Source organism: Branchiostoma floridae, chromosome 8, assembly GCF_000003815.2.
Source record: "Branchiostoma floridae strain S238N-H82 chromosome 8, Bfl_VNyyK, whole genome shotgun sequence".
Lineage (NCBI taxonomy): Eukaryota > Metazoa > Chordata > Leptocardii > Amphioxiformes > Branchiostomatidae > Branchiostoma > Branchiostoma floridae.
The window spans coordinates 5956331-5978327 of record NC_049986.1 but is presented as its reverse complement, the minus strand read 5'-3'; the positions used below and the strand labels follow the sequence as shown (position 1 = coordinate 5978327).

Here is a 21997-nt window from a genome sequence, read left to right as displayed (position 1 = left end):
CTATCCGGCAAACTCCCTTCCACGGCAAACTCCCTTTCCCGGCACAAGAGAACATACTCAACGTTGAAAGTCGCGGACCAACGCCCCCCCCCAAAAAAAAACCCCAGCCCCGTTCCAAAGACTGCAAGGGAGTCTATGTACTACCCTGCATGCCGTCAAGAAGTGCATACTAGTAGCCTACGAAGACTAGAAGACAACAAGAGACCAGCCGGCATTCTATGACATACAAAAGGCACTCGCGACTTCAACCTATCATACACACGAACAAACACTAATAAAAACTGTCTTGTTTCAATATGAATACATATATGGTGCTATTACAGAATAAGAAATGCGAGTAAGAAACTGCCGAATAAATGGGGAGGGGGGCAAAATCCAGAAGGGGGGGGGGGCGTCAGATCTCTCGACGCCACTTCACATGACAAAAGGGATGCACTGGGTGAGGCAGACCGGGGAAATATAATTAGGTGGTAATTGGCCGCTAATGTATGCATATTCCGCCAACACACAATGCAACACACGGCTCATGTCCTGTTGTGTAAGGTTGTTTCAAGGGAATCTGTAAGGGTATTTCAAGCCCTTTACACGTCCTGCACACAGAAATGGTTCGTTTCCGCGAGATTCTAGGACATGTAAAGGACTGTACACGTCTCGTTTGCAGGCATGAAACCTCCGGATTTTGAAGGACATGTTTAATTTCCAGGACTGTGTAAGTCAGTTTCCATCCTGGAAATGAGGCTTTTCAGGCAGTGTATACTGAGTAAAGCTGTCTAGTTTTCTTGATGAAATATGAGTCAATTTACTAGTATTTTGTGTGCGTATCGTCTGGCTATCTCTGTTTTCTGTTTATCTGTGTTTTCGGATATTTGTAATTTGCAGCAACTCAATAACCCCTATGTTGTAATGACATTTTGTATGTAAGTAGATATTGGAAATGCAGAATGTTTTTACTATTTTTCCCTTGTGTGATCATATTACGCCAGTGTTTAGCTGGTAAGTCTTAAATACATCTATATTCGGGTTTCAACGACGAGCTTATTTAGCCACAAGGCATCGAACATATTAACCTTCCATTCATAAAAGACTTCGTACAACGCTTTAACTTGAATACATAGTGACTGAAAAAAAAATGAAAAAAAGACATCACAATATAAAGCTTACAAACGTCCACGTTTTAAATTGGCAGCAACAAAGCCCTTTGAATTCGTGCCCTGAAGGCAAGGATCCATTGAGGTCAAAAACATGTCGAACCACTTCACGGCGCCATTATTAACAAAGGGCTCCACACATACTCGGCATAGTTTAGACTTGCTTAGAACAATAATTTATGCTAGCAGAAGATTCGGTATATTTTAGTTTAGTGAGTACTGTATAACACTGCCTTAGTGGTATTTACAATAAGAGGGAGACAGACATATGATATATTTTGAGTTTGGAAGCCATTAGGCAAATCCTTTCTAAGAAGTTAAGCTTCTCTAAAACACGATAAATATGTCATATTGTAAGATGACAACTCTTCAGTAAGACACAACGTTGGAACGTTGCACAAAAGGTCCAATAATTTGCTATAAGACGGAGTCTTTCTATATATCCAGAAAAGTGATCTGGAGTCTTGCCTGTCTGAAGGGGGGGGGGTGGCAAATTAGAAATGACAAGCAGATATTATCTTGAATTTTTTGGAACCCGGTAGACCGTCGTCGAACAAATCTTGGGTCATTTTAGGACAATTGATCTGATTTAGATTCGGCCTCGTATCGGATTTTTCGTCAACTGCCCATAAATCACCATAGCACACTTATGGTGACATGACACAGTATTTCGCCTACTGGGATTTACATTGTTAATGACCCCAAACTGAAGAGGTTAGACGCCTAAAAATTTATAGTAGGGTGCACAGGCAATTGACAAGAATATTAAATGTTGAATTGCATGGCACAACCTACAAAATATCTAAAAATGCGCACAAAGTTGCGGTGTTGTTCTCGTTTAAAAACCATTTTTATTTGACCCCCCAGCGGAGGTCATGGTACTGGAGGCAACACCCAGGCAGTACCCGGCAACAGTATCAAGGCGCAAATTCACGCCTACCGATCAAACATCGTAATCTAACTTAGGCCATGTTGATTTGATTATATGGATGACATCCTCCGGGAACTCCAAAACTGATGCGAGCGAGCGAATAAAAAAAACTTTGGCTAAAAAAAAAGTTGCCTTCAGTATGAAATCAAAGTGGCCAGGAAGGTTGAACATAGGACTAAACACACATAGTATGGTATACCAACAGTTGCAATGTAGGTGTAGGGACCAGTACATCATACGGGTGCAAAACATTTTTTTCTTCTTGGACCAATCCGAAAAAAAACAGACCTGAAAAAAAAACAGAGGAACAGGTTTCGCCAATTACAAAATGGACACACTATGTCGGCAGCTATTTGGGGTCTAAACGGGGGGCCAATACAAGAAGACAACAAGAGCGAAGTCAAGTAGAGTTTATAGTCAATTGCACCAAGTTTCTACAGTCAAAGGTACAGAGACAGTTAGCCTTTATTACAAGGAGATGGGATTTTAAAATGCAGTGGGAGTCCAATAATCCACCAAACAGATTCCTCTGTAGCAAAATTGACCAATTACCATTGTTTTGAGTATTGCCAGTTCTCAAGTTTCCACAGACAATCAGGTCCAGGTTCATGTCCGGACCTGGAAATGATCCTCTGGACCTGAATTTTCTGTACTGGTACCTCCCCCAACCAACAATGGATTTTTTTCTTTCTTTCTGTCCTTTCACATCTTATTCTTAAATTGACTTAGATTCATTTTGGCATTCTATGGCATTAGTTATCTGTTTTCTGATACTTTTTTTTTCAATCTACGGAATATTTGTGCTCATTTTACAGCTGCTTTGCACAACTTATTGTGTGGTCGAAAACTTTTTTGTTGTTGTTGGAAATGGCCGAAAATTGGTGCGAGCGCGGATGTCATTCATATAATCAAATCAACGTGGCCTTATACAGACATAAAAATGATCATTCTCTACATTTCAACACAGTTTTCACAAAGCTGTTATTTACAGGGAAATAACTACGGCCTTTTCAAGTACTGTGGCGCACTTCTTTATACCCTCAAGGACGGGGGTCGCCCATAAATACTGCGTTATGCGACCAAATGTCGGTATATCGCTACAGGCATACCATACATTTCACTTCTGAAGAAATGTTACTGACATACATGGACTTCTTTTTCTTTTTGTCTCATTCCAGCTGTTCCACTCGGGCGCTAGCCTAAACCCTGCTCGCTCTCTCGGTCCAGCTGTCATTGTTGACCAGAACGCCATCTTCACAAACCGATGGACTGACCACTGGGTAAGTTTCTACCTTGACATTTTTTGACGTCCTTGAAAATGGAGGTATTATTTCTGTATGTCTGGATGGACTGTGATGATATGAAACATTAATATGTGGATGATTCGTGTTAGGAAGGCAAAGATTCGGAAGATAAGTAAAATTTTTGCACCATGACGCGTGATCTTGTTACAATTGTTGTTTATTTTTTGGTTTTCCGTTTCTTTTCTCCTGGACAAGCTATTGTCCTGATATTATGGTTGCATAATGCTTTTGATAGTGTAGGATTCAGTTCCCTAATTTCGCCAGGTGTCTACGACTTTTGCGTCATAACAATAGAATGTACACAGCTGTATTTTAACGCCCATACTTAGCCAAAGGGACGAAGCATTGTCATAATAGGGGCATTGTGTGAAAACAACATAAAAACAACAAAACAGAAACATAACTTTTGTTGTATTTTAACCCAATGTTTTAAACCAAAATTAACTGTTCCTTTCTTTGGCCTTGAACGAAACTTATAAAGTAAACGGTTGTTTGTTTTGATGATGTACCTACATCTCACTACCCGTATAGACTAGACACATACAGTGTAGTTAAAAGTCGCTAGAGGGCGTTCTTGTATGGTACTGAAGTAAATCTTTATGTTATCCACAGGTGTACTGGGTTGGACCGATCCTTGGTGGAGGCGTGGCCGCGCTGCTGTACGAGTTTATCTTCAACCCTCTTCGCTACATCGCTGATGACCTGGATATTGTTGACCAAGACGGTAAAGCGAATTGTTTTGCCTTTTAGAGCGACAACGTAACGCAGGCTTCATGACATTGTTTTGAACTCAGCAGAAGCGAAGAATTAGAATTCATTTTGTAAAGGAGATTCGCCTTTTGATGGGGGTTTCTGTATTTTCTTAGCACCTATTACCAAAAATTTTTTTTGGCAGATTCGTATGGATTTCGTTCTGCGGGTAGTTGTATTTGGATCACAAAGTGAAAACGGGAATTTTTGAGATTCATTGATCTGTATTTGATAGCAAGTTAAACAAAACATCACACAATGCTAAGCCAGTATTACACTTTTTTTCACTGGGACACGCAACAATTATCATATATGTACACACACAGTAAATTTAGCCTTTGTTATTGAAGATTATAAATTGTTGTGTTTTTTTTTTTCTGTTGCTATAGTTATCGACATCTTGAAGTACCTGGCTCATAAGTACCGTGGAATGTACATGATGGCGGATGCCGAGCCGATCGTAGAGGATCGCTACATCGTCGACGGCCCGCGCCCATCGCTGAAGCCCAACACTCCTGTCTACCGCAAGCCTTACTACGTCCGCGCCAACGACGCGCCCTACGCCATGCGCTCGGAGCCCGCCCGTACCCTCCCCGAGCCAGCCTACCCTATGTACCCCCGTGCCGAACCGGCTTATCCGCTTCGTCAGTTGAACGGGCCCGCTCCAATGTAAACCGCTAGTGGGCGCTCGTCTACGGTCCAAAAAGCCAGTCAACCGCAGTGCCGTACTTGACAATAGCTACACATGTAATTCAAAGTAGTTGTCGATTGTGTCACGATGACAATTTGAGGTCACTTTTGCATTCTTATATGGCATATTAAGCATAACGTTTGTATCAACACGTATATTACTTATTAGAGGGGGCGCAATCCATAGACTGTAAATGATAGAACTAGAAACTTGGTAACCGAAGTGAAGAGGCTTAAGCGCTTACATCGTTCAAATTTGAATCAATCAATCAATCAATCAATCAATCAATCAATCAATATGTGATAATTTTTATTTTTAGCTCCCTGTATTTTTTAATGAAGAAAGCATTGATAAAGAGATCTAAGACGCGTACACTTAGAAAAATGGCAATATTTTTGCTACAAGTTATTGCTTTTATTTACGCTCATGCCATCGGTGTACATTTAAGGTATGATATAGTGGCTTTTATATGATTATATAACATTGAATGCTGTAGAACCCTTTACGTTCTTGGACAGAGAAAATATAATTTTTAGAATGTATCTAAGTAACACAGTAAGTAATGCCTTTATTTATGTTCCCATTATGTAATATAGCAATTAGGGTGATACGTGGAATATGGGTAATATTTTCCCCTAAGTTTGAATTCGGAAGAAAATCAGCAAGATTTTAGTGATGATGATTATGATTATGATAGCAAAAAGTGTCTAGAAAAAGTGTGTGCAAAAAAAGTACGAATTGACAGAAAGCAAAAGCACGTGACAAGTTAGTTTTGCACCACTAGGCCACAGAACATATAATTATTAGTCGAATTCAAAGCTTCACGATTATATTTGATAAACGTTTAGCATATATGAGAAAAAAAACTGCATACGTATATACTGCTACCACTTTGTTCCCTAAGGCTTATGTCTGCGGTATATGGCCTTCTTGACTTTTATACCTAGTTGTCAGACTTTAACCGGACTTGACAGAAAATCTGTTCGGCAGCAAAGGCGGTTCCTCCCGCTAACCTCAGATGATCACTCCGGGAGGTCTCATGAAGAGAAGTAGCTTGCTGAGTTGACACCAGACCTCCTAAGAAATCTAGCGTATGGTCATCGGGAATTGATGCATAAGCTGCCGAACAGATTTTCTGCCGGTGCCCGGTAGAAGTCTGGCCCCCAGGGTAATAGTAGTACTATAGTAATCACGGTCGTTCATAACTATAGTGCTATCATAAATTTCTTTCTTTACAAACATATTATAATGTTCAAAAGTCCGGCTGAATCTTATTGTCGCATTGTAGTTTTGTACTGTTTATTTGCTTGTTTTTGAGTAATAAATTCCTGTTTAGTACATAAAAACAAATGTCTATTTGGTCTTCTTTCCAAGAATTTTGCTTTCGTCGAAAATAACCTGACATGACCGGATTGATCAAGGGTATATGAGGTAGTTAACGGTCTCTAACCACAATTAGACCGTTCCATTCAAATCAACGGTAAAAGACACTACTCCTATGCCCGCAAGTCAAATAACAATTATATCTGGATATGTTGTTCTTTTTGTTGTAAGCATACTCGTTCATCAGATATCTTAAGACTGGTGTGCTTACTATCTCAAAGAGCCACGTCCCCCTAATCAAATTAAGCCACAGTGCCACGAGAGGCTGAAATTCAAAATGCTTGCTCTTTAACATAAAAATGCAGTTCTGACGGATATGTTTCAGTTTAGGGTACACGCCACAAATAATCTAAGAAATTCTTTTTTCAGCGTATTGCCTTTTCGATCTCACGCCGAAAAGAATCGCCGCTCTGCGGAGGTCACATAACTGCACCTGTCTCACACTAGAAAGACAGTTGCGTAATGGGGCGTATTAATACATGGAATGGAAAACGTTTACAATCCAAGTCATACAGCCTCAAAGTCGATGCCTTCCTTGATCGCGCAGTAGAGGTTATATCTGGCTGCGTGTTCTGCTACCTTTCTACAACACTGCCATCTGTTGAAGGTACAAGGGCGCCTCCTGGCAGCTTGAAGGTGAAGTGCTTCAGGAGGGAAGAGAAGAGCAGAAAATCTCCATATTATAGCCAGCTGCTTACTGAGGCAGACACGGCCTGTAAAATGTGATGAGAGAAATGAAATTCTGAAAAATTCTACCGTGTGTAACATGGCTATGGAAACATTATTAAAACTTGATCTTTTAGCGATTATTCCATTAAAACTTGAAAAGATGACTCCGTTGGAATATGCGTCTTGTATACTCTTTAATAAAAAGAACGGTGTGTTACGCCAAGAGGCGGTCTACCTTGAATATATTACAAACAAGGTAAAACTTACATATTGGCATTCATCTTATATATCATTAAAGTAATCAATAAGATTGTAATAACATGTAATTTTGAAGCTTTCCTGTTCTCTTTAGAAAAAGATATTTCGTATGCCGATGAAGGTTAGACATCGAGGCAATAATATACGCCAAATGGCAATTACTTGTGATATGATCGGTTTTGGAAAAATATTTTATATTCAGTATTTGGAGATTTCACCTAAGTTTTTATAAAAAATATATAAATGTTTCTAATGCTACATAACTACAATATGCACTCATGCATTGTTCATTAGGTGCACCACTTAGCGAAGAAAAACACGTGCTTGTAGATGGACGTTTAGCAAAATTGATTCTGAACACTTCCATATCAAAGGGGGAGGAGCGAAAAGTCCCATATGGAACAGCATTACCGCGGATTGTTTTCTGCGTTATCAACCTATTTCCTATTATATGGACAGGCCAAAAATCGATATCTTTTTATAAATTGTGAAGCTAGCAACAGTTAGCTGAGCTCAACATGGATTAAGCTGGCTGAGAGTACCATCTGCGTCTTCATGCAAAAAAATAAGTGTAGGCATCAGAAAAATAAACGTTGTGTCTCTAACTACGCCAAACAAAAGAGTCAGTAAGAAATTTTCTATCTCTTTCATTTTTCGTAATAAAAGACGTGAAAGAATGTATTTGACTTGGTGTTGCATTCTTTCAAGTCAAAGACAACTGAGTTAGAAGTTGTTTTTCTCAGTCCATTCCGCTGTGCTTCTAATTTTTTGCAGGCTGAATTTTGGAATGCTCAAAAGGCCACTTTGTCGGGCTAATGTCTTGTCCCGTGTGGTCTGTAACTCTAAAATAACATTATAAAGTGATAAAAACAGAAGCAAATGGTTTTATGATACCTTAAGGCTGAACATAATGGATTGTGCTGACACAGAATATACAACATTTAACTGCGAGTTCCACCTACGCATATATGACTTTAGCCGATCTATTTCTCTACATATCAATGTTCATCTATTGACGCATGTATATGCACATGATATTCTTTGCACTAACTGTTTCAAACCATTTCTTACACGTTCTTCAAGGTAACAGTTAGTAAGGTACAGTTATTAGTGTAGTGTACAATATCTGTTTCTTCCGTGCTGTATGTCAAAGAGTGTCATCCCGGGCAAATATTACACCATGAAACACACTTAACTGTCATCGATACTTCCATTCATGGCCAATTGTTCTTCTCTCCTGGGTCCATTTAAATCAGATAATGTTATTCTGTTTCCCATGATAAACTTGACTTATCAGCAAAATGGACCCTTGGTGCCTTAGGTGTCTACTGAATTGTAGTTAATCAAATGTAGTTCTGGTATGATTTTATTAGCCTCTGTAACGTGATTATTGAAGGGGTTGCACATTTTGGCCATCAGGAGCAGTTAGATACTGCCAAGACTACAGCTTGAATGGTACGGAAGAATTGAACATTTGTGATGATGTCTACCGAATTGTAGTAAATTCAATGTCTACCGAATTGTAGTAAATCCGATTTCTACCCAATTGTGGTAGATCAAATGCAGTTCTAGTATAATTTTATTAGCCCGTGTAACGGGATTATTGAAGGGATTGCACATTTTGGCCATCAGGAGCAGTTAGATACTGCCAAGACTACAGCTTGAATGGTACGGAAGAATTGAACATTTGTGATGATGTCTATCGAATTTGATAAATCAAATGTCTACCGAATTGTAGTAAATCGAATATAGTTCTAGTATTAAATATTTTAGCCTGCGTAACGGGATCATTGAAGGGATTGCACATTTTGGCCATCAGGAGCAGTTAGATACTGCCAAGACTATACAGCTTGTATGGTACGGAAGAATTGAACATTTCAGATGATGTCTACGGAATTGTAGTAAATCCAATGTCTACCGAATTGTAGTAAATCCAATGTCTACCGAATTGTAGTAAATCCAACGTCTACCGCGCGCCGAATTGTAGTAAATCGAATAGAGTTCTAGTATAATTTTTTAGCCTGTGTAACGGGATCATTGAAGGGATTGCACATTTTGGCCATCAGGAGCAGTTAGATACTGCCGAGACTATACAGCTTGTATGGTACGGAAGAATTGAACATTTGTGATGATGTCTATCGAATTTGATAAATCAAATGTCTACCGAATTGTAGTAAATCGAATATAGTTCTAGTATTAAATATTTTAGCCTGCGTAACGGGATCATTGAAGGGATTGCACATTTTGGCCATCAGGAGCAGTTAGATACTGCCAAGACTATACAGCTTGTATGGTACGGAAGAATTGAACATTTCAGATGATGTCTACGGAATTGTAGTTAATCCAATGTCTACCGAGTTGTAGTAAATCCAATGTCTACCGAATTGTAGTAAATCCAATGTCTACCGAATTGTGGTAAATCAAATGGAGTTCTAGTATAATTTTATTAGCCCATGTAAAGGAATAATTGAATGGATTGCACGTTTTCGCCATCAAGAGCAGTTAGATACTGTCAAGGCTTGAATGGTATGGAATAATAGAACATTTATGATGATTTATGATGCCGAATTGTAGTAAATCCAATGTCTACCGAATTGTAGTAAATCCAATGTCTACCGAATTGTAGTAAATCCAATGTCTACCGAATTGTAGTAAATCCAATGTCTACCGAATTGTAGTAAATCCAATGTCTACCGAATTGTAGTAAATCCAATGTCTACCGAATTGTAGTAAATCCAATGTCTACCGAATTGTAGTAAATCCAACGTCTACCGCGCGCCGAATTGTAGTAAATCGAATAGAGTTCTAGTATAATTTTTTAGCCTGTGTAACGGGATCATTGAAGGGATTGCACATTTTGGCCATCAGGAGCAGTTAGATACTGCCAAGACTATACAGCTTGTATGGTACGGAAGAATTGAACATTTCAGATGATGTCTACGGAATTGTAGTTAATCCAATGTCTACCGAGTTGTAGTAAATCCAATGTCTACCGAATTGTAGTAAATCCAATGTCTACCGAATTGTGGTAAATCAAATGGAGTTCTAGTATAATTTTATTAGCCCATGTAAAGGAATAATTGAATGGATTGCACGTTTTCGCCATCAAGAGCAGTTAGATACTGTCAAGGCTTGAATGGTATGGAATAATAGAACATTTATGATGATTTATGATGCCGAATTGTAGTAAATCCAATGTCTACCGAATTGTAGTAAATCCAATGTCTACCGAATTGTAGTAAATCCAATGTCTACCGAATTGTAGTAAATCCAATGTCTACCGAATTGTAGTAAATCCAATGTCTACCGAATTGTAGTAGATCCAATGTCTACCGAATTGTAGTAAATCCAATGTCTACCGAATTGTAGTAGTAAACCCAATGTCTACCGAATTGTAGTAAATCCAATGTCTACCGAATTGTATTAAATCCAATGTCTACCGAATTGTAGTAAATCCATTGTCTACCGAATTGTGGTATATCCAATTTCTACCGAATTGTAGTAAATCAAATGTAGTTCTAGTATGATTTTATTAGCCTGTGTAACGGGATTATTGAAGGGGTTGCACTTTTTGGCCATCAAGAGCAGTTAGATACTGGCAAGAATACAGCGTAAATGATGTGGAAGACAGGAGCGTTTGTTATAACGATTTTGTTTCTTTCGTAAGAGAACGATGCTATTGTACAAAAATACTAGAGAGCTTGAGGGTTTAGACTATATGAGGGTGGGGAGATGAAACGACTACTGTACTAAGGGCAGTTTTATTTTCTGTAGACCTAAATGTATGTATGTATGTATGTATGTTGGACCAGTACTTTACTATGGGCTTGGGGTATTTCACATTTTAAGTGGCATACTACAGCAAAACACAGAATATGTCCAGTGTTATTATGATGATTAATAAATCACCGTAGTGGGATTCGATTAGCAAAATAACACCAAACAGGCGTATATGATAATCAAAAGAGAAAGAATCTTGACGACATTTACATTCAAAGAACAAAGATATTTCATTGAGCTATGATGTCTCACGAACATTTGTTGCTTAATTTAGAAATACAAACAGTTGCTTTGTATTGTGCAACTTTATGGTATCTTCTGCTAACTGTTGTTTTTCAATTTACATACAAAGGATTTAGGTTCATAGATTAATTTTTGTATATTTTTTTTACTTTGTTTAATTTCTATATATGTATTTTTACACGAGTCAGTATATATTTATTCATCAATTTGACGTACTATATAAACGTTTAGCTAGGCTACTTCCCACCCAATGTATATTTTGTGTTTTATCGGCGTAAACAATAAATAGGCAATGCAAAAAAAAACATTCATACTACATTTAAGTTTAATCTAATGGTCTTAGTTTTTTACTTACTTTTTATCAGATGCTGTTGACTTTTTTGTGAATTGCTTTAACATCTGTTATCGGATGTCTACATTCGTCATTTCAGGATCTCGTTATAACCGATATTAAAAAGTCAAAGTTCAAAACGCAGGCGGTTTCCTTGAAATTAAGCATAGTACATTTGAGCTGATGTTAAGAATAACATGTCACGCTAGTACCAATATCAAGCATTAATCGTTCACGCTTTAAACGTCAACGAAAATTGTGAAATGACCCCCACCATTCTATTTTACTCTAGCTTAGAGGATGGATTTTTAGAAGCGTTTGTATATGTTAATGTTATGGTTAAAAAGTAATTATGAGTGACAACCATAGACCAGCCTATCTAGTGAATCCATGATCCCCATCATTTTACTCAAGCTTAAAGGATGGATTTTTTAGGCGTGGATATATGGTAATGTTATGGTTAAAAGGTGATTATGAGTGACAAGCGTATCCCTGTCTATCCAGTGAATCCATAAAAAGTTTCCTATAGCAAAGATAAATATGTGTCGTAGTAACTCCTTGATTCACTTCTTTTTTTTTGGGGGGGGGGGCGATTCAGTCACAGTGAATGACCCATCTGCCTACAAACATTAATGGGTTTCCCTCATTTGGATATAAGCCAATTAGTGCACAGCACCGATATTTCAAATACCTAATATGGCAGGCATGTATATTATGCATTGCATGCCTGATGAAAATAATGCTGCTTTTTCCAAAGAGATCAATAAACCAAAATACATTTCACTATCGATAGAATTCCAAGAACTCTTACAAAACAGGTAAATCTACTTTTTATGAAAGTTAATTATTACATGCAGGTAATAAGATACGCAGAAAAGCTGTTACTCGAGCACCTGGCTATGATTTTGGACACGGTCACACGTTTCAGATAGCATCCATTATCTTCCATCAGTAACACTGATGAGAACTTGCCATGGTAGGTTCTAACTATGGGATCCTAACTATTCTATTCAGGTATAAAACCAGGTCTCTGCAATGTCATATGCATAGACTAAAGATCATAGTAAATACGATCCGAAATGTCTGACCGTTTCCAAATCATATCCATTTGTCCTAGTAACTGCTTTAAAGTCTCTTTCTTGCATCCTGATGCTACAGTCCCTAAAGCAAAACAGTTTTATCGTTACTTTAATATGCAGATCTACTCTTCATAACAAAATGTTATGAAAAAACAAGTCAAAAATTGTAACGTCGCAGAAAAGTGGGCCATATTTTTCAGATTTTAGAAGAAGCCGCTGCTCACAAATCATATTAAATTCAAAGAGACACGCCGTTTGCGATTTATTGGAAATGTAGCGGACTGCGTTGGGTCGGTGGGTTAAAACCAGCATACGCGGCATTTTCAGAGACTATGTGAAATTGTCCAGGGCGAAAAGTTTATTGATTAAAACCCTTCAGCTAAAGGAGGCTCATTGAAGGCAAGTAATGCAAGGATGAAAAACACTCTAATATAGCATGGTTATAAGTCAAACGACTTCCATTGAAATTCTTTGGTAAGTATTACAGCAGATTATGACGGTTACAAGACTAAGATAATGTTGATAACGTGTGCGGTTTACTCCAATCTCTTGCCCTTAAAAAAATCTTTGTTTGTAGTGACAAAATACCTTTGTGCCGCTGGACTCAAATCGCTTTCGCGGCAATCTATTGAACTCAGCAGGAAATGATGATAATTGATCGTTCTTTTTATTATTCATGGTCCTTAAAAGATTTTGCGGCGCGCAGTCACGATTGCTTTGTTTCCATTTCATTGACGTGAAGTGAACTTATAGGGGCAGGTATAAACCATGCTGTGTTAGGGAACATTCATTATACATGGGACTTCAAGGACTCTGGGTCTTTTCAATTGTATAATAAGAATACATGATCAAGATCTTATTTGCCTATGACTCATTTAGGCTTAAAGTTACGGTAAGGCCAAAGCAAGGTAGATGTTATGGATGACATCCTATGCAGAATGCAAAAATTATTAGAAAAAAAAAGATGGACAAAAAAAAACAAGATGGTTAAATTTTTAGAATTGACACAATAAGCGTCGTAACAAGATTTGAAGTCACAAAACGTGGCATCAAAACTAACACGGTATCAATTCCTGTATTAAAGAAGCCAACTAATGTAGTAAAAGTGATACTAGTGTGGTACACTGGCCATGTTGGTAACTACAGTCATGACGCTTCCATATTGGTTGCACCTTTACAACCTTCCAGCAAGTTTTGCTTCGGCTATTATAGTCATGGCTACCTCCCTAGTGTCACCTCTAGTTCTAGGAGTATAATTATCAAGCTTCAACACAACATGTTTGCCCATTTCGGTCTTCCCCGATCATCCCCGAAGAGAAAAAAGCCCTTTATTTCTAAAATCAGGCGAAAATTAACGAGACCGCTGATGTCATCCATAAAATTTACTTGCTGTGGCCTAAAGTTGACCAAGCAAAATTGAGTATACTTATTCTCTGGGGAATCATGATACCCGCTTCTGGAGTGGAATACTCTTTTAGCTCACTAACGCCTAGTTGATTCGGAATGAAGAAAAGACGAGCCAAGAGAAAAAGAATTCTTACCTTTCCATAATTGTTGCCATTTGCTTACGTCGTAGAAAGTAGATGTTCTGCAACTGCAGTTCTATTAATGGAGGAGGGGTATATCTACTTGATCAATTTATGTAATAAATGTGCTAATTACAGGTTATTTATGAGTAGTACCGCTGTGATCTATTCTGTGTTCATACTGTATACCTTCGTCTGTAATCTCAAATGTCGTATTTGATATGCTGTTGGTGTGATACATACTCGTTCTAGATGATAATTGCACCGTGGAGTAGCATTAGGCTTTCTTTAAGATCACTGTTAAATAATTGAGCAGAATAAGTACTGTTAGAAACATTTGAAACTTTGAAACTTTGAAACTTTATTAGAATAACCATTAGCGGTGGACCCTAGGGTCCACCGCTAGTCTTCCTGGTATTCATTCACAGAGACAATACATTATACAAACATGGTTGGCAACTAGACAAGTCACAAACACATCTAAATCAATAACATATTTACAATATACATAATTTAAAAATTGACAATCCTGTCGCACAGTGCTTGTAACTACTGGTGGAAGTATTTGTGCAAACCATCCTTAAACACTCTCAGGGATTGTGTGGATTGCATGACAATTGGAAGGTTATTCCACACTCTGACAGCCCTGTACATGAAACACTTCATCAGTGCGTTAGTTCTAGGTTTCTCTAACAGAAAAGATTGTTTAGCAGCAAAACGGGTTCTGTAACTATGCAAGTTGTTGACCGAACGCAGTTGCCTACTGATACAAATAGGTTCTTTTGACTAACAGATGATAGGGCACGTGTCTATAAGCCCAAACAAAGAAAATTGGTTTTGAATAAATGGTCTTGAATAAAGAAGAATTCTTAATTTAAGTGGGAAAAATTCTTTTTTTTTGGGAGGGGGGGGGGTATTTCAGCCAAAATGGCCTGAAGAATGTATTATAACAGAGAGAATTACACCAGGCCCTTGTATTTTTAACATCATGTAATTATACAGATATACATTGTAACAGAATAAGTATATTGTGAAACTGAACAATTTACATTCTTGCATTGACTGTTCAAACCGCAAACTGCTAAAAGATTGTGAAATACAGTAGAAAACTAATAAAAGCATCAGGTCAAAAAGTTTACTTACAGTCTTTCTCAGACTATGGTTGGCAGGATTTCGCTAGGGTCTACCGGAAAATACAGCATTACTCTTCTAAACCTAAAGCCTTCATGTATATATATATGGTCGAGCAAACTGGGTAATCTCGTCTAAAGAGAGGCTTCTAATTTGGTGCTGATTCTAAACTGTGAACATTAGCTGTTTAATTTATCTGTTTAGCTTCAGATAGATATGTTTCTTACAACATGTGCATTTAGCTACATATATTTGGTTCAATAACGTATCCCATTTAAAATTCCAGATATCTACAGGCAGACTCGACGAATCTGTCTGATAACAAAACTCTATTAGGGCAGATATTCGACTTTCCCAAAAGTCCTCTTGATGTGACCGACAAAAATATTACATGTAATTTGCCCAAAGATTACCTTAAACATTATGAAGGATTGATAGTGCTATCACCGTGAGGGATGATCAAATCTTTCTGTGATGGGTTTTCAGTGTCTACCAGTGCAGAGTTGGGAACTGATTGTATGTCAATCGCTCTACAAGGACTGGCATCTGATTATTGCAATCAATTTTCTATTCGAGAATGATTCCAACTACTTACAGGACGACTTGACGCTGATTGATTAATAGTAGTAATGTACATATCTATCTGCATCTAACAATATTTAACCTGTTATATGAAGTATCGTGCTTTAGATATATGAGCCCTAAGTTTGCAAAACACTACGTGATGTTTTTATGTCGGTGAAGATTAGACATCCAGGTAATAAGATACGCCAAAAAAAGCAGTTACTGAAGCAACAATACACGGATTTTGGAAACGGTCAGACGTTTCAAACAAAATCCGCTGTTTTCTATTCAGTGACATTGGAGAAATCTTATATCGCAGCTGTTAATTGATATGCGACTAATTGTCTTTGGACTATTAAAATTTGTCTTCCTCCCGTTTACGTATGCATATTGATTCACAGTTAGGATAAACCTGTTCTGCAACTAAAACATTATTTTTCGTTTGCATATCAATTCACAGCCAACAAGATTTCTCCAGTGACACTGACAAAAACAGCGGATGTTGTTTGAAACGTCTGACCGTTTCCAAAATCATATCCAGTTGCTTGGGCAACTACTTCTGGAGTATATTATTATTTTTTACTTTATTTACTTTGTTGATTTTAAAAATCTGTTTGTTTTCTAGTAAGGCACCTTTGAAATTATATTCATTTAGGACGGTCTACATTCAGTTTTAACTGCAACTAATATTTTCCATTTTATATTCAAAAATCTTCGGCCAATTAACGCCTGATCTTCTCCGATAACGTAAGCAGCTCACGCCAAGTAGCCAGCATTTCTCTTTTATCTTTTATATATTGCGGTAACTTTTTGTATTAACCATTGACAAGTATATGGCCTATAAAACACAACGACGGTATATCTTATTTAAGATAAACTATACATATGGGAATGGGTACGTTCTTTTATTAGCTCTATAAAACTACTAGCCTGTGACGGTAGGGGATATGGGGGTACGAAATAAGAACGGAAATTATGAGAACGGAAAACAAAATGCTAGCCTGTCCCAACAAAAACGTTAACAATAATCTCTATTGCTCTTATTTATAAATATATTAATCTGTTCATCTTGGATACAGTTGCGTAGTCCCTTTAGTCATGTAACTGTTTTCCACGGGAGTAAATACCATGCTAACTAATAATGATATGAAAGTAAATTACAGGTACTCAAATCATTATGATAATCAACTTGTCAACTGTAAACATATTATGCTCAATATACGGCAAGAAATCATTGTTAAAATTTTATCATTGGATCCTGCTGCGCATACTAAGTACCTTATAAGACCAGATATATTAATGTTGTAAACTACAGACTAAATATTTATGCCGTCGACTTCAAGTTTCATATACTATGTATCAAGATGCTCACATTGCTATTGAATTTTGAAGAAGCGCTTACATTTGGATGATTCGGTGAGCTTGACTATCTAATTCCACAATCTTCAATCTAATCTGTTCTTATCTTTCAATATTTTCTACATTTTGTGGTTTGTAATGCATAGAAATTTTTCTAACAATTTTAGGTTGGTTTATTATCGTTTTACAGGTTAACTTTTACGATAAAAGCGGTGCATCATGTTCAGATTCAGAAAATGTCAGATTCCAAGTACTGTATCTGTCAGGCATGCACGCACTGTGGTCCCAGTCTTCAAAAGTTTCATAAATATAGGAAGGGGAAACAAAGAGAGTAACAGAGAAAGAGAGACAGCGAGAACAACAGAAAAGACAAATCCCCATGCAACCAGATGGTGTGAAAAAAATACAAAAAGTTTTTCCTTATTTTGTTCTGATAGACTTGGTACTTCTATACCTTTAGGTCACTTAGTTTTAATAAGATTTTAAAAGGAACAAGACGAGGACTCTCGTGTTATTTACCTTAGTTTTGTGTATTTAATTGTTTTCACTTACTCAAGTCAAAATACTACATATACGGCGAATATATTGTTACACAGAGTTATAATTATATGGCCTCATGTCCATTGATATGTACCTGATTTATAACTTCATACAAAGAATATGTATTTTAGATATCTTTATCTTAACATTATTCAAACTGTATTTACATCATTAATGACATATAAATCTATTAGATGATAGCAAACATTCATTCAAACCAAGATATCGTAATATCTTAAAAAATAACAAGACGTCATTGACATGCCGATGGGGTATTTTGCATTACCAGTTTACGGGAAGATCTATGGGGACCGGTAAACTTGCAAAGAAATAAGTGGTTCATTTCATGCTCCAAATGCAAAGCATGTCTAGGGATCACCTAACCATGACATTAGAAATGATCTAGTGTGTGGATTACATACAACGAATCCTTTATGAATCACACATTGTATTTCATGACAATAGATATGACAGTCATAAAGTGAACTTCTTGAACGAAGTATGTGTTTATGATTCTTTGCATCTAAATTTCAATAAAAGATTTTACCATCGCAGGTCCACGTGACAAGAGATTCATAAATCAGACGAATCAACCACAAGCTGAGCTTGTGAAACCCGCTCATGGATGAAACAAGGAAAAATGGGCATCCGATGCTACAAATATAGGCCTCTCAATATCACACGGTCCGGGGATGGTACAATTTATTTTCGGAGATAGCTTTAGTGTGATCCCTCAGGGAGGTGAGACAGTTATAGACAATATCTATGATACACGCCCTAGTTGCGTAGTTGGGCTCTCTTGTCCGCCCTTCATCTACTGCCTTCGCTAGGGACTATTTGGAGGGAGGCTTGGATCGATCGTAAGTGCCATAGGGCGGGAACACTGGAACGCAATTAGCTTCCACATCTTTTGACTGTTATTGAATTTACATGCCCAGTCGTTCTTCAGTCATCACCGGTGGCCGGTAGGAACTGTCAGGTTGAGACAACGGCTTCATTTTGTTTCCCCGAAGCTGAGAGGAGGTCCTGGTTCTTGCCGCGGCATCTCTGTTGATTTGATAAACGGGGATCGATCGCGGATAAGCTATTAGTAGGAACCTCCTGGGACTCAGCCTCGTTGGCGAGGAGGAGGAGAAGAGGGATCGTGGCGGAGGATTGTCCATACGTTAAACTCAGAAGGACAACCGTTGTCTCCTGCTCGCTAGGTGTGTTAGAAGCAAGCTGTAGGAAGGACTGACGGCTGATGGCTGCAAATGGCAAGAACCTGGTAGCGATGGAAGGGGGGAAGACCGAGCTCGATGGGTCAGCCAAGGGATCCAGGGCACGGGCACCCCCCGGAAGCATTGTGAATGACCAAGTCATCGGAGGTAGGTGCTACCTAGTGTACAACGGTAGGCCCCAGTAGGCTATACCGGCAGAGCATCTGTTGAGACCGCCAGCGAATACACAATCAGTTTGCGTTTTTAGATTCTTACCATGCACACTTCGCAGGGGTCTCTTCTTAAAATAACTTAAGTGTCACGCTGATACATGTAATGAGTTGTTAGACTTCACTTAACCGTTGATAATTCTTTAACTTCTTCGTTGGAATCACTACTGCGCAGCAGACATGCTAGTCACATAAGCGCTTGTAATACATTCTAGAGGGATTTGCCTTATATTTTTCGACTTCATAGCTTTAAATTATAGATGGTGAATAAAGAGCTCCCGTGTGAGATACGGTTGCAACCCTTTGACCCTACAATACACAGAGGGATCGTTAATTTAGCTCATGGGTATATCAAAGCATGTCCTTTGGAGGGCAGACATATTAATCGTTAGAGCTTCCTCAGTTTTTCATACCTTGCCTAGCCAAGTCTTTATGCACTATCAAGTGTGTCATATGATTAATTCATTATCGGCTCTAGCCAGTCTACTGGCACCGGCCTTGCTTTTATCTGATTCAGTCCATCAGGAGGCGTTTTTGCAATCCGTTTAGTGGACCAGGAACAGTTTATCATTGGGTGAAGATAAGCTTTTACTGTCTCTGCACAATGCCGCTTAGAATGAACAAGCGAGGTGCAAGTGTCAACTCCGCGAACAACGTGCCATATACAATAGCATCCTTCCTGTATACCGTGCCAATATATAATACCATACTAACTGAGCATTGCACCATGTACAATATCATTCTACCTGTTTAAAGTGTCCTATACAAAATATATGATACATAATACATATATCGTACCTTATGCAATGCCGTGCTCAAAAAAAGACCATGCGATATTCAACACAACAATCTCTATATATCGTATACAATATACAATAGGATACTCATTGTATATCCTACCATTTATGACTCATATCTACCGTACAATATACAATACCGAATACCCTACTGTTTTTGTTTTATAGGTTTCTTGGTTGGTCCACTAGCTTGTCATGCTTTCTTATAATAAACAATTCATTTCGCATCCTTTGAATTACCATTTCGACCGTTCCAGTTCCCCATAGTGCAGCTAATACTCACAATTACATGTTATGGCTGTCATAAAGTATTCCAGAACTGCTTCGTAGTCAATATTGCTAACCGTGGGGAAGGTATTTTACTACCATTTATTAAGTCAATGGTAACCATTATTGCTGCCAATATTGCAAAAGCTGACTCTGCTATACATACGAAGTGCATAATAGAATAATGTACGGAACGAAACAAAATACGATTTTAGGATTTTTTTTGCTTCGAGATATGAAAATGTCAGCATGCAGCTATATTCTAAGAGGTCAAAAGTAAAAGGGAAGAGACTATTAACATGCAGGAAATGACCAGTATGCATCCAGTTAAAAGAGTCCACTCTTTGAGACGACAATGTCAAATAGGATATCGGATTCCCATTAGTCGTCCATTTTCCTCTTCTGAGGCAGGCCCATTAAAACCCGTATGACATCCAATAACTCTAGCGGGTTTACTGCGAGCCCGGTCCCCCCCATATGTTTATGTAGCCAATCAGCCAGCAGTCCTGCAGCTGATCCCAATTTACCCGGGATATGAGCATCTTTCACGGACAGACTCCCTTCTATTGCCCTTTTAGTCTTATACAGTGGAAGCAGTACTATTGCACTCATCATTTTGTGCAACAAAGCGAAGTTATTCAGCTGGACCGCATCGCCACGGATCTTTGAGAATCCGTGCAATTACCAGAAGTGTGTATTATCCGATGTGCAATTGCTGCTACAGTAGAAGCCAGTTAGAACTGGCTTCTACATACTGTAGCAGCAAAATAGCTACATTTGAGTTTGATCACTGTCCTCGAATTAATCATAGCTATTGTTCAGTGTTGAATGATATGGTATAAATCATTCGCCTTCTCTATTCTTGTGTATGCTGGTAGCTCTTTTGATGCTTGTGATAGAATTCCCGGGCTTATTGTGAGGCATCATATAAATCCGTCCATCCGTCCGTCGATTCTTTTGCATGGTGGTAGCTCTGTTGACGCTTGTGAATAGAATTCTAGCTATGCTCGTAGCTCTGTTGACGCTTGTGAATAGAATTCTAGCTACGCTCGTAGCTCTGTTGACGCTTGTGAATAGAATTCTAGCTATGCTCGTAGCTCTGTTGACGCTTGTGAATAGAATTCTAGCTATGCTCGTAGCTCTGTTGACGCTTGTGAATAGAATTCTAGCTATACTCGTAGCTCTGTTGACGCTTGTGAATAGAATTCTAGCTATGCTCGTAGCTCTGTTGACGCTTGCGAATAGAATTCTAGCTATGCTCGTACCTCTGTTGACGCTTGTGAATAGAATTCTAGCTATGCTCGTTGCTCTGTTGACGCTTGCGAATAGAATTCTAGCTATGCTCGTACCTCTGTTGACGCTTGTGAATAGAATTCTAACTATGCTCGTAGCTCTGCTGACACTTTCGAATATAATTCTAGCTATGCTCGTAGGTATTGTGAGACATCATATAAGTCCGTCCGTCCGTCGATTTTCGTGCATGCTCGTAGCTCTGTTGATGCTTGTGAGTAGAATTCCAGGGCGTATTGTGAGACATCACTGAAGTCCGTTCCCCCGTCGATTCTTTTGCATGCTCGTAGCTCTTTTGATGCCTGCGAGCAGAATTCCAGGGCGTATTGTGAGACTTCAACTAACCCCGTCCGGACTGCCGTACAATATTGGCTTCATCTATAATGCATGAAGAGGGAATCGTTCCCATCTTACATGCGTGGCTGGGCGTGACGCCAATATACCCGAATGAACCGGCACGTTTTGGCGTTGACCATGCCCATTTGTTAGACTCGGAGGATTGATACGGTGGAAATAGGATGACCCAT

General features: G+C 38.4%; 2 protein-coding genes across 3 annotated transcripts in view; both read left to right on the top strand.

The window, feature by feature from the left end:
- LOC118420961 (lens fiber major intrinsic protein-like) overlaps nucleotides 1-6170 on the top strand; it is a 12115-nt gene extending 5945 nt beyond the window's left edge. Inside the window, exons 4-6 of the mRNA XM_035828063.1 lie at nucleotides 3258-3359; nucleotides 3996-4107; nucleotides 4523-6170. Coding sequence (XP_035683956.1) covers nucleotides 3258-3359; nucleotides 3996-4107; nucleotides 4523-4806 — 498 coding nt within the window. The 3' untranslated portion in view covers nucleotides 4807-6170. The remainder of the gene's footprint in view (nucleotides 1-3257; nucleotides 3360-3995; nucleotides 4108-4522) is intronic.
- Nucleotides 6171-18437: 12267 nt separating this feature from the next.
- LOC118420925 (erythrocyte band 7 integral membrane protein-like) overlaps nucleotides 18438-21997 on the top strand; it is a 62953-nt gene continuing 59393 nt past the window's right edge. Inside the window, exon 1 of one of the 2 annotated variants that reach the window (XM_035828014.1) lies at nucleotides 18438-19054. In XM_035828014.1, the coding sequence (XP_035683907.1) occupies nucleotides 18931-19054 (124 nt within the window). In that variant the 5' untranslated portion in view covers nucleotides 18438-18930. The remainder of the gene's footprint in view (nucleotides 19055-21997) is intronic. The other variant, XM_035828011.1, reaches the window with a different exon arrangement.